Source organism: Acomys russatus, chromosome 3, assembly GCF_903995435.1.
Source record: "Acomys russatus chromosome 3, mAcoRus1.1, whole genome shotgun sequence".
In the NCBI taxonomy this organism is placed as follows: domain Eukaryota; kingdom Metazoa; phylum Chordata; class Mammalia; order Rodentia; family Muridae; genus Acomys; species Acomys russatus.
In genome coordinates this window covers 71,649,401-71,662,913 of record NC_067139.1, presented here as the reverse complement: position 1 = coordinate 71,662,913, position 13,513 = coordinate 71,649,401, and the positions used below count along the sequence as shown (strand labels likewise).

The 13,513-nt window shown below is 43.3% G+C and overlaps 1 protein-coding gene across 6 annotated transcripts in view; it reads left to right on the top strand.

Moving 5' to 3' along the window:
- Usp54 (ubiquitin specific peptidase 54) overlaps positions 1-10,829 on the top strand; it is an 87,426-nt gene extending 76,597 nt beyond the window's left edge. For 4 of the 6 annotated variants that reach the window (XM_051142622.1, XM_051142618.1, XM_051142619.1 and 1 more), the window contains exons 20-22: positions 4,119-4,258; positions 8,371-8,557; positions 10,270-10,829. In XM_051142622.1, the coding sequence (XP_050998579.1) occupies positions 4,119-4,258; positions 8,371-8,557; positions 10,270-10,829 (887 nt within the window). The remainder of the gene's footprint in view (positions 1-4,118; positions 4,259-8,370; positions 8,558-10,269) is intronic. The other 2 variants (XM_051142624.1, XM_051142623.1) reach the window with 1 other exon arrangement.
- The last annotated feature ends 2,684 nt before the right edge of the window (positions 10,830-13,513 follow it).

Below are 13,513 nucleotides of genomic sequence, written 5' to 3'. Positions count from 1 at the left end.
CTGGGACTTGAGTCACAGATAGTTGTGAGCCACCATGTGGGTGCTGGGAATCAAACCCAGGTCCTCTACAAGAGCAGCCCATCACAACAGCTTTAAAGAAAATTCATCACCTTCCAGAGAAGTCTCTGATCTAGCAGCAGTCCTGTGCTTCTTGTCTTTTATCAATCTCTCTTACTCCAAGTAAACACAAGTGTTTCCTGTATACACTGATCTGTTCTGGACATTTCCTATGAATGAAATCAGCCAGTATTTGGTCTTTTGTGATCTGATTAATTTTTACATATTAGTTCTTTAAAAATTATGTAAACTCTGCTTTTGTTTTAGTTTCTAAATTTTCTACTACTTTCAACTGGCATAGAAATCATTTTATTCATGTTTACTAAAACATTAAAAGTAGCTTTTGTAGGCTGGAGAGATGGCTCAGAGGTTAAGACCACTGACTGCTCTTCCAGAGGTCCTGAGTTCAATTCCTAGCAACCACATGGTGCCTCACAACCATCTATAATGTGATCTGATGCCCTCTTCTGGCCTGCAGGTGTACATGCAGGCAGAGCACTATATACATAATAAAAGCAAAGAAACAAATCTTTTTAAAAAAATAAGTATCTTTTGATATGAAAAGTTTAAGCCAGATGTGTGTTGCACTTCTCTAATCTCAGCACTTGGAAGGCAGAGGCCGGCAGACCCCTGTGTGCCTGGTCTACATAGTAAGCTCCAAGTGAGCCAGGCTTACCTGGTAAGACTGTGTTTCAAAAAAAAAAAAAAAAAAGAAAGAAAGAAAGAAAAAAATTAATATATTAAAAAGAGTAAAAGGAAATGTTATAATTAACCCTGTCCCCCAGGTAGTCATTACCAGTTTCCATGGTGATTAACTTGGCACTTCATCAACAAAAGGCCAATTTTGATTTGGATATAATGCCTCCACACATACGCTTCCTTCCTCACAAGATTTTTATTTTTTTTCCATAAGATTATTATTGTAAACTAAAATGTGCCTAGTCGCATTGTGGTCATTGTAATGAAATTGAGTAGTATACTGCTTTCAAGTTTGTAGTATGAGAGTTTAGAAAAAAAAAAAAAAAGAAACCTGTGTAGATACACAAAAGCTGGTTATTGTGTTATAATTACTTCCAGCATTCAGTGCAGTAACATGCTGTACAAGTTGATAGACTGAAAAAAAAGCTGTACTTATGTGTACTTACTTGTTTTAAAACACATATTGGTCAGTACATTCTTTTTTTTTTCTTTTTTTGGCTTTTCGAGACAGGGTTTCTCTGTGTAGCCTTGGCTGTCCTGGACTCACTTTGTAGACCAGGCTGGTCTTGAACTGACGGCGATCCGCCTGCCTCTGCTTCTCAAGTGCTGGGATTAAAGGCGTGCACCACCACGTCCAGCTAACATTATATCTTTTTAAAAAGGCATTTATGGCAGACTGAGAGATGGCTCAGTGGTTAAAATAATTGAGTACTCTTTGAGAGGACCCAGGTCAATCCGCTACCTACATGGCCTTACAGCCATATGTGACACCAGTTTCAGGGACTGTGATCTTATATTCTGCTCTCTGCAGACGCCAGGCATGTATGTGGTGCACAGGCCTTCATGGAGGCTAAATACCCGTACACATAAGAAAAAATTTAAGTGATTTGAATTTGTTGAATCTTAAAGATTTAAGAGGTAAAATTATAAAAATCAGAAAAAATGAGACAAAGCTTTAAGACCTGGATTTGACAACAATTTTTTAGAAATAACACCACGAAACCAGGCAATAGATAGAAAAAATAAGATAAGCTGTGCTACATCAAAGTTCAAAACATTTGTGCATCAAAGGACACTGCTGACCTACAGGTGTGCATCAGCTTTAGAGAATGCAGCTAGCTAGTGTGCATGAGGTCTTGGGTTCAGCATCCAAAACCGTAAAAAAGTAAAATTAAGAAAGGGTACTAGCCGGGCATGGCGGCACATGACTTTAATCTTAGCAGAGGCTGTGAGTTTGAGACCAGCCTGGTCTACAAAGTGAGTCCAGGACAGCCAGGGCTATTACACAGAGAAACCTTGTCTGAAAAAACAAACAAACAAACAAACAAACAAAAAGAAAGGATATGGGACTGAAGAGATGGCTTAGTGGCTTAGAGCAGTGGCTGCTCTTACATAGGACCCAGGTTCGATTCCCAGCACTCACATGGCAGCTCACAACCAATGCTCTCTTTTGGCTTCTGTGTATCTACTGCATGCAAGTACTACACAGACACATGTAGATATAACACATATACACTTAAAATAATAAGATAATTAAAAACAAACAAAAACCCCCTAAAATATTCATTTAGTGTGCCTGTCTCAGCACAGCTGTGGTGTTCAATGGACAACCTGCAGCTGTTGGCATGTATGTCTGTGCACTACACGTGTGCAGTGCCTATGGAGGGCAGAAGAGGGAGGGAGTCATATTCCCTAGCACAGGGATTATAGGTGGTTATGAATTGCTGTGTGGGTGCTGGGAATCAAACTTAGGCTTTCTAGACACCCAGTCAGTGCTCTTAATTGCTAAGCCGTTTCCCCAGCCCTTTATTTATTTATTTAAAAAAATTTTTATATACTCTGGTGTAGCTCAGATGGGCCTTGAATTCCTTTATCTTCTTGCCTCTACCTCATAAGTACTGAAATTATACTTGTATGCCATCACACCAGGCTACATTTTAAATTTACTTATTTGTTACATAACCCTTTAAAGTAAGAATTCCTTCCAGGCAGTGGTGACACACCCCTTTAATCCCAGTACTTGGGAGGCTGAGGCAGGTGGCTTTTTGAGTTGAGGCCAACCTGGTGTACAGAGCGAGTTCCAGGACAGCCAGGGCTACACAGAGACACTCTCAAAAAACAAAAATAATGACAATAAAAAAGAAAAAAGGAAAGACAAAAATCCCAATGTTCAACCAGAGACGTTCTGTGTCAGATCTGTGGTAAGTCTCAGGAAGTCAGTGTCTTTGTCCCATGTCTGTCCCCCTCTTTTCACACTCTGAAGGTTGAACCCCCAGAGCTTCATGTATTTAGGCAAGTGTTATACAACTGAACTATAGCCCCATTCACTGAGAAGGTATAATTTTTTTAAGCTCCCAGATAAATCAGTACTATGTCAATGCATTAAGTAACTAGAAATGTTTAAAAAAAAAAACTGATCTAAAGTACTTACATTAACAGTATACTTAAGTTGTGTGGTCTCTCTCTCTCTCTCTCTCTCTCTCTCTCTCTCTCTCTCTCTGTGTGTGTGTGTGTGTGGTGAGAGAGAGAGAGAGAGAGAGAGAGAGAGAGAGAGAGAGAGAGAGAGAGAGGTAGGTACATGTATCAGAGTGTCATGTGCATGCTGTGTGTATCAAAGGCAGGTACATTTTCACGAGAGTTAATTAGTTGGATTGGGGACAGCCCCTTGTGAGGGGATCACATATCCAATTTAGAGCAGTTTTAATGGTGGTTTATAATTCAAGCGATTGAGAAAAGCTAGGCATAAGTGGGGATAAAAATTTTTTCACATGCCAAATATTCCTGAAGTGATCCTGCTCAGAGAGAGCATGAGAGGACATTAGAAGATAGTAGACTCCTGTACTTAACATTGAAAGCCTTCAGTTTCAGTTCTGGTTAAATCACTCTCTGATTATGGAACTCATTTCCCTATTATGTCAAAAGAAGCAGGTTTGATTTACAAGGAGTATGATCATTTACATCCTGAGCCCGAACTAGAGATACTGTTTCCTTTCTTACCACAATATGTTAGATCACTGTGTCAGACCATTTCCTCTCTAGATTACAACTATTGGGCCTGGTTTTGAAAACAAAGCTGATTTTATTCATACAAGAGAAATGTTGGAGGATGGAGGATATTCAGCCGACTGTCTTTAGAGCCTTTCCTAGAAACTTCTACAGTAATTTTGATTTTGTGGCCTATAAGAATTTATCTGTATTCTGAAATTTGCTGTTTATAGATTCAAGGGGCATACCTCTCCACTGGATTCAGAGACACAGACTAATTACTTAGTGAGAGAGCTCCGTGTTTGTGCTTCCAGGCTCAAAGTTCCGGCTCTAGAGGAGAGATGACTCCAGCTTGTTTGTGTGTTTCCCTTCCTTAGGCTCTGCAGATGGCATGGGGAGGAGACTGCACTCAGCCCCTGGTCCTGAGCTCTCAAAGACTTCAACAGCAGAAACGGAGCGTGCTGTTCATGGGCCAAGCACAGCGCCTGCCTCTCAGGTACCAGCCTCTAGTGCTAAGGTGAGGGACTCAGGTGGTGAGCCAGAGAAGAAAGCCTGCAAAGAGGCAGGCAGAAGTGCTGCTTGTAAGACAGAGAGGCGTGGGTATGTGAGGCAGCAAGGACTATGTGATCTGAGATTGGAATGCCTTTGAGTGAGAGGAGGGTACCACATGGTAACTGCCTTTGAAGTCTGTCTAATTTATGTGATAATTTTGAGTTGTAATCAGTTTTTCATATCCCTGAGCACAGGGCCTGGGGGGAACCACAGGTTGATTGTTTCCATCTGCCTGTGTGTGTCTATGCGTTTGGAGACTGCAGCTTGTGGAGCCTCAGCAGGGGTCTGGGGAAGCATGCGGTTCACTCAGTCTGAGTGGCAGGCAGCCTTTTCTCAGGGAAGGAGGAACCTCAGACCTTTCCCCATAGTCTGTAAGTAGAGTCAGGATCTGTTCAGCGCACCTTCCTCCTTGCTAGAAACTGAAAGTTGTCATTTGGTGAAAGTTATGTATATTCACCCAACATTAGAACTCATGGTCCTTATTTACACAGATGTACCCAGAATTCAGAGGGATGTTCCTTTCCTTGAGCAGCTTTGTGCCCTTTTAAGTGGATCCTAGGATGTGAAGAGCTATGTTAATTTTCGCTCATCTCTGACAAAATACCTATGAAGACAAGGGAGGAAGGATTTATTTCAACTTGTGGTCTTCGTGGGTTCTCTCTCTGGTTGATAGCTCCATTGCCTTGGGCCTGAGCTCAGGCAGAACGTGTCTGGGAGGGCATGTTGAAGAAGAGTTGCTTACCTCATGGCAGCCATAAAACAGAGCGACAGTGGCAGGTACACCTTTCAGAGGCACACCTTTAGCTATTGCTGTCTCCAGTTAGTAGAGACCTCTTAGCTAATTACTAATGTGTTCATGCGTGAATGAACCACCAGTGAAGCTGTCATTCTTATGAGCCAGTCAGCTCTCAGTAATTGGATCTACAGGTGTGGACTAGGTTTTCAAAATGTGAGCATTATGGGAGAAACTTTATCTTCAAACTATAACAAGAGTTATAGAAGCTGTGAGAATAAATTGAGAGGCAAACGCTGCTGATTGGGTGAGACTCACTGCGCTCGTAACAGGAAGGAACGAGATGAAATGAAGGGCAGCTTCACCTTCTTTACAGCTCAGCACAAGACCGCGCGCGGCCCAATAAGTTCTAAATGAAAAGTGAAACATATTAGCAAAAGAGAAAACTGATTAAAAACCCTCCCTTTTGAGATTTTTCAGTTTATTTTTATTTTATTTCTGTGTTTTGATTTCTTCTGAGACAGGGTTTTGCTCTGTACATAGCCATGCTGTTCTCCGGTTCACTGTGTAGACCATGCTTGCCTTAAACTTACAGTGCCTCCCTGTCTGTACCTTCAAACTTTGCCATTATTACACCAAGCAGTAGAGATCAATCAACAGACTCAAATACTATTGTGTTGGCTAGATTTTACAGGAAATATACTCTTCTGATAATTTTAATAGACTTTTCTAAAACACATTGAGTTTTCATTACTATAGAGGTCAGGATACAAAGCATCCTGCTTTGAAGCTTGTCCACCAGGTAAAAACAGGTTTTCTTTTGTTTACTTTATTGTTGTTGTTTTTTTTACAGGGCCTTATTATGTACCCTGTCTAGTGGAACTCATTATATAGACCAGGCTGGACTCCACAGAGATCTGCCAGCCTCTGCCTCCAGAGTACTGGGCTGAAAGGCATGCGCCACTACACCAAGCTTATTATTTTTAGTTGCAGTACCAGGATTGAATCAGGACCTCACATGCTGGGCAACCCTTCTATCATCTAAGTGCATACATAAGATGGGTTAAAAATACATGGTTCAGAAGACCATATAGTGCAGACTGTCTCTGCCCCAGCAGCCCTTCATATCCAGTTTCTCTCCCAAAAGACACTCTAAAGGTTACTGAGTGTAAGTTCCTAAGTGAATGAATATTTCTTCTTCTCCTCCTTCTCTCTTCCTCCTCCTCCTTTCTCCCTCTCATCTTTCTCCTGTCCTCCTCCTCTTTGAGAAAAGGTAGTTTCCCTGGTATAGCATTTGTTCTCACATAGTTTTCTTTCTTTTCTTTGAAAAAAAATTTTTTTGGAGGTGGCAATGGTGGAGGGGTGGAAGTAGGGGGGTGGGAGTGTGTGTGTGTGTGTGTGTGTGTGTGTTTCGAGACAGGGTTTCTCTGTATAATAGCACTGGTTGCCCTTGACTCCCTTTGTAGACCAGGCTGGCCTTGAACTCACAAAGATCTACCTGCCTCTGTCTTCTGAGTGCTGGGTTTAAAAGCCACCTCTCACATATTTTCAGTGCATTTGATCTAGATGTCATTTCCCTAAGAGAGTTGTTTTTTGTCTAGTGTATTATGCATTTACTTATTGATTTAGTTTATCTATTTAGAACAATGCTTATTGAAATTATATACTTGATGCCATGCCAGGCACTGGGGATACTGTGGTGAGTGAGTGGTACAGTCTCTGGTTTCATGGAGCATTTAGTCTACTACAGGGACAGATAAACACACAAACAACTTTATAATGTGATTAAATAACTGCTGCTATGAGACAATCATAGAAGAGGTGAAATAACAGGGAAAGCTTCATGGAGAAAGAAAATTGAGTATACCAGGCAAAGGAAACTGAAGCAAATGTTCACTGGATTAAAAGAGGATGATTTGGTATGACAGGATTAGAAAACTGATAAGAAGAAATGATGGAAGTGTTGACAAGTGATAGGAAAGAATATAAGCAAGAGTCAGACCATGGGTCACAGAGGATTCTGTAGGTCATGTAGGAGTTTGAGAGGATAGAGAGCAGTAAGTATATTGGAGTGTCAGTTAGGCAGTAAAGGCAAATGAGACAGTGCCTCCCTGCACTGGGGAGGAGGGCAGTGAGAAGGATGGGGACACAGACCAAGAATGATATTCAAGTTTTGTGAGTTGGTGATTGTGTTTGGGAGAGTTGTACAGTTGACTATGGGTGTATTACTCATTACTGGACCTAGCTGGTAAAGTGTGGATAGGAGACATATGGGCTAGAAGTTGAGAATTGTGTTGTATTGGGATTCCTGGCCACTGAAAAGAGGGAAAAAGAGAGTGTGTAAAAGACACAGAGACAATACAGGATTAAATGAGAAAGATCTGCCACACTGTATCACGTGAGACCTTGTGGCACATTAAGTAGGTAACAGGAGATTAGAGGATCAGATTAAGGCTTCTCAGTGGTCCAGGCAGATTGATATGAAATCCACGAGGAGAAATGTCCCTTTGGCCACAGCAAACGAGAAATGTGAAGTAACTTAGGAAAGTGTGGTCCTAGGAGGAGTCTGGAAAAAACTGTTCTTTCAACTTTGGATATTTCAGTGTTTCTGATGATAAAGGAAGTATTTCTGGGTCTTTACCACAAAAGCGAATGGAGCCCTGGCCGGGCATAAACAACTGGGTATAGGGTTAGGTATATCTGGGTATATATACCAAAGAGACAGCTGTGGCAGGGCAGGGTGGAGTAGGCTTCAGTTCTGTATTTTAGCAGGTAGTTTAGTGCCCAGTATAGATTCTCTTCAGCCTCTTAGTCTGTTTAGATTCCCACTCCCACCTTCTCTCCTATCCTGTCTCCAATATTTTTGGGGGACCAGGGATTGAACCCAGGGCCTACTCTACAATTGAACTAAATCCCCAACCACTACTTGGTTCCTGGTTGGAGTTTCTTTTCTTTTCTCTTTTGAGATAGGGTGTTGCTTGTATAGCCAAGACTGGCTTTGAACTCACTATGTGGGCCAAGCTAGCTTTAAACTTCAAGCAGTCCTGCTCAGTCTCCTGAGTGCTGTGATCACAGTGGATCTATATCAGCATGCCTAGCTCTCAGTCCCAGCTTTAAATTTCTGTTTCAGTCTGTTTAGCTGTGCTGTTAGTATTAAAGAGTTTCCCTAAGACTCAAATGGTGGACCTAGGAAGGCCAACAGGTACTGCGGTGGAGTAATGTAAGAAGGTGTGTTGCACTCGAGTTCCTTCCATTTCCCTCCGCTTGCCTCTCTGTGTTTATCCAACCACATCCTGCCATGTTAACCCTCATCTTTGTGCTTTTCTGTCTTGTCTCATTACAAGGATTCATCAAACGTGAGGAAAAAGACTTTGGAAACCCGGCACCATTGTTCCAGCTCCTCTTCCCTCCCTGTCATCCATGACCCTCCTGTATTTCTCCTTGATCCTAAACTCTACCCTCCCCAACCACAGTTCCTGTCCCCAGATGTCCTGATGCCCAGCATGGCAGGGGAGCCCTATAGACCCCCAGGTAACACCCCCCAAACTAATAATACATGCTAAAATGTGATTCTTTTTGTTTGGTTGGTTTAGTTTTTCCAGACAGGGTTTCTCTGTGTAGCCCTGGCTGTCCTGGACTCACTTTGTAGACCAGGCTGGCCTCAAACTCACAGTGATTCTCCTGCTTCGGCCTCCCAAGTGCTGGGATTAAAGGCATGGGCCACCACACCCAGCTAAAATGTGATTCTTTTTCAGGGTCAAATCAGTATACCTACTGGGAAAGTGTGATATCCCTAGGTACAATGAAATAAAAATATGAATTACTATGGAGTATGACTACATAATTTTTTTAAAGATTTATTTTTTTATCTTTGTGAATGCTTTATCTCTATGTACACCTGCACTCCAGAAGAGGGCACCAGATCTCATTATAGATGGCTGTGAGCCTCCATGTGGTTGCTGGGAGCTGAACTCAGAACCTCTGGAAGAGCAGCTAGTACTCTTAAGCACCGAGCCATCTCTCCAGCCCCTGAATAATGAGTGTGAACTGAACTGTTTTAGTCATGAAGAAAAAAGGTTTTAAGTGATGAAGTGTAGTTAATAACTAGTCTTTAGAATCCTCCTACAAACTGAAAGTGTCATCACTTTTAGCTAGTTTTTCCCTGGCTGCTTATTACGTTGCAGCTGACGATGTAGGAAGACAGAAGTTAACGGAAGACTGGGAAGGCTCTGTGCTTTAAGAATGCATGTCTTATGTACAGACCCAGATGGCCTGGAGGAGGATGGGCAGCACATCTCAGGCTTTCACTGACCTCCATGGGAAGATGTTCTTCTCTTAGTCCTTATGAGTTTCACTTACATTTTACATCTGCGGTTCTCCATGGGGAAGAGGACATACTACTTGGCACTTAATGGATGCTGCACGAAGATGCTTTGAAACATCATGCAGTGCACAGGGCAGTCCCTTCTGATCCTCAGTAAAGAATTATCAGCCCACAGTGCCATAGTCAAATAAATGTATAGAGAAGACTTTCTATTCTACATTGTGTATGGGTAGAGTGGTATGAACGAAAGCAGAGAGCTCAGAAATTGAACAAAGATTTAAGTGGAGGCCACGTAACTGCAGTGAAGGTATCATGTTAGGAGCCAAACGAACAAAACAACAGCAAACCCAGTCAGAGGTGGTGCACATCAGGCTGGCAGACCTCTGTGAGTTCGGGGCCACCCTGATCTATAAAGTGCAAGACAGCCAAAGCTACACAGAGAAACCCTGTCTCAAACCATGCCCCCCACCAAAGAATAAAATATAAATTAGAAAAAAAAAGAAAAGTCGAGTAGGATTTTAGTATAATTGCTGCCGGGGACTGTATTTGTTGTATTAAGTAGCCACTCTTATGCATACATTTCTGCGTGTTTGTTAGAGAAGGGTTATAGTGAATATAAGTACGGCAATAGGCAAGAGACTGCTTCATTTCCCCCATGATAAAAGAGATTGATTTTGATGTAATGTTTAGGAGCTGTTAGGGCTAAGGCTATAGCTTAGTGGTAGAATGCTCGCCTAGCGTGCACAAGGTCCTGGGTTCAACCCCCAGTACTGAAAAAAAAAAAATCATATATCTATCAGAAGCAAACCTAGGTTTCTTTTTCCCTTGTGCGTGTATTCTTGAAGGAGGGAATGGTCCTCTGGGAAGGAGAATTTTTTTCTAAAGATGCTCAGTCTTTGCGTTTCTTTTGTTTTCTCAGGAACTTCGAGGAGTGTCCAACAGTTTCTGGCTATGTGTGACAGGGATGAAACTTGCCAAGGGGTCAAGTACACAGGAAGGACTTTGAATTACCGAAGTCTACCTCATCGTTCCAGAACCGATGCTTCCTGGGGACCAGGGTCAGAGATCAACCAGCATGTTGGGGCCAGAGACCTAACTACGCCAGCATGCAAGCCTCAGCTAACCTACACTGCCACACTTCCAGAAAGACGCAAGGGCCTCCAGGTTCCTCATGCCCAGTCCTGGGGGAGTCTGTTCCACCCACCCTCCCATCCTTCTGCTGTTCACCCAATGTCCCCGCCATCCACCAGTCATCATGTACCCCTTAGGTCGGCTTGGAATTCGGGTCCTGTTCTAGGCTCCCGAGCACCTGGCCCTCGAAGAATAGATATGCCCCCAGATGATGACTGGAGACAGAACATTTACCCCTCCCAGAATAGGCATAGGAGGACGGGAGAGGAGAGAATTATGTTTGTTCTATCAAACGCCCCTGGAAGAGAGCAGAGCAGGGTGAGATTCTTACAGCACAGCAGGTGGTAGGGGTCACTCCTAACCACTCCTGGAGCCACACCCTTCTCTACAAAACTGTGCTATGGCAGGTGGTGCCATGTGCCCTGCCAGTTAGGCCGTTCTCATCGCAACATAGACTTGGCCATTTCCACTCAGGCTTCACAGGCTTGTAATCTCAGCAGTTGGGAAGTAGAGGCCAGAGAATCAGCAGTTCAAGGCTAGAGACGCTGGGGTAAAAGAGGCCGTGCTGTAAAAAACAGAACCATCACAACAAAAAAGAACTATTGGATTTCCTAAGGGAGTTTGCTTCTTCAAAAGGGAGTATTTGAAAGTTGAGCTTTGGAGCCGGGGATGCAGCTCAATTGGGACAGTGTTTTCCTAATAGGTACAAAGCCCAGGTGGTATCTTTAGCACTGTGCAAAACAACTTCATGGTGCACAACTGTATCCTAGCCCTTGGGAGGTGGAGGCGGGAGGATCAGAGGGTCAGGGTCATCCTTGGCATAGCAAGTTCTAGGCTAGTCTGGGCTACATGAGACCCTATAGGGATTGGAAAAAGAAAACTCAAACTTTGGCTCCTCTAGCAAAAGGAAGCAGCTGATGCTTAGAGCTTTATCTGAGCCACTTTAAAGTTGAGCCTATCTTATTATTCTGGACACTAGCAATTCCTAAGTGTTTAAAATCAGTAAGCCGGGCGTGGTGGTGCACGCCTTTAATCCCAGCACTGGGGGGGTGGGGGCAGAGGCAAGTGGATCGCTGTGAGTTCGAGGTCAGCCTGGTCTACAAAGTGAGTCTAGAACAGCCAAGGCTACACAGAGAAATCCTGTCTCGAAAAACAAAAAGAAAAAAAAAAATCATTTTATTCCTGGTTACGTTTTTATGTCCTCTGCCCGACCCTCATCTCCAATCTGAGCCCTTGTCTTTTGGTTCCCTACTATAGTCCCAGCCTAGGCGCTTGGTTTATCCACCTGTCTCTAGTACCTAACTCTCTATCTTCCCTACCTCCTATCTCTGGAGAGGGATATAGTTCCCTGTAGTCAGGATTCTGACCACATCCTTAAAAGAAGCTCAACTGCCCGGGCATTATGGCCGGTCAGCCTTCCTTGTGACTCATACTTTAGGCCTAGAATGTGGAGCTGCCAATATAGTATTTGCCCTTTGGAACAAAGATGGAGTTGGGCACACTAATACACCCTCCAACCCTTAGCAGCAGAGCCATTCCTGCCATATGCTCAGTCATCATTGTAAACACTCAGAGTCGGCTAATCTATTTTAGGGCAAAGCATACTGTTTTTGTAAAGTATTTTTCATTAATAAATCTATAAGATAGTTCTATTTAATCTCTTGTCCTTCACTTTTGTTTGTTCTTGCTCTTTTCTTCTGGGGTGGGGAGGTTGGATATTTATGTGAAATGACTTTTGACCAAGTGAAAGTGAATCACCAAAGTGGAGTTGAAAAATATATAGTCAATGTTGGAGTCAATATATTCTTAAATAAGAGTCTTTTTCCTTTTGTTATGGCTGCTAGCATGTTAGCTATCCCTTTCCTGCCTGTGACACTCAATACATGACATACTTCATTCTTCCCCTCACTAAGGAGATTCTCTGGGCATCCAGATTACTGGCAGACTCATTCCTGGTGGAAGTACCGCTTGTGGTGCCTTTCTTCTCTGTATTCCAGGTTTGTGCTGTGCTTCCTATGCTTTGCCCTCACTCCTCTCCCTTTCCCTTAAGAGTCAGACTCTCAGCTGGGCGTGGTGGCACACACCTTTAACCCTAGCACGCAGAGAGGCAGAGGCAGGTGGATCACTGTGAGTTCAAGGCCAGCCTGGTCTACAAAGGGAGTCTAGGACAGCCAAGGCTACACAGAGAGACCTGTTTTGAAACACCCCCCCCCCCACCCCCAGCAAATAAGTCAGAATAGCTCTATGATAATAAGATCTATCTTCATCCATGACACACTCCCAAAAGTCTCTTTCCTTTAAAAGGTATTTTGTAGTGGTTGGAGAGATGGCTCAGTGGTTAAGGGAACAGGCTGTTGTTCATCCTGGGTCTGGTGTCCACTGGGTGTCCTTTCCTTATTTATCCCAGATGTCAGGTTCATTGGTTCACTCAAAGAAACAAAAGATGCCGAGACCTTTGTTCTGTTGCTTCCCTAATCACCGTTTTGGACAGAATCTAAGCACCTCCCCCAGCCCCAAGACAGGGTTCTCTGTGTGGCCTTGGCTGTCCTGGCCTTCCTTTGTAGTGCTGGGATTACAAGTGTGCGCCACCATGCCCAGCCTGAGCACACATTTTTATTTTTTGTTTTTGAGACAGGGTTTCTTTGTGTAGCCTTGGCCATCCTGGACTCACTTTGTAGACCAGGCTGGCCTTGAACTCACAGCGATCTGCCTGCCTCTGCCTCCCGAGTGCTGGGGTTAAAGGTGTGCACCACCACACCCGGCTACAAATTTTATTGAGTAATAGAATATGCTGGACTTTCTTGCTCCATCCTATTTGGATCCTCCACCATGTAGACACATGGGCCTTAATATGTAAGTGGCCTCTGAACCTTTCAACATATCTGGTGTGAGACACAGTCTTGTAATCTTTTATAAAAATTGTAGTTACTTTGTGTTTATGAGGTACACATGAAGGTCAAAGAATAAGTTGTAGGAGTTGGGACTCTGCTTCCACCTGTGTGCCCTGCCCTGTGGGTCCATCACTGGGTGTG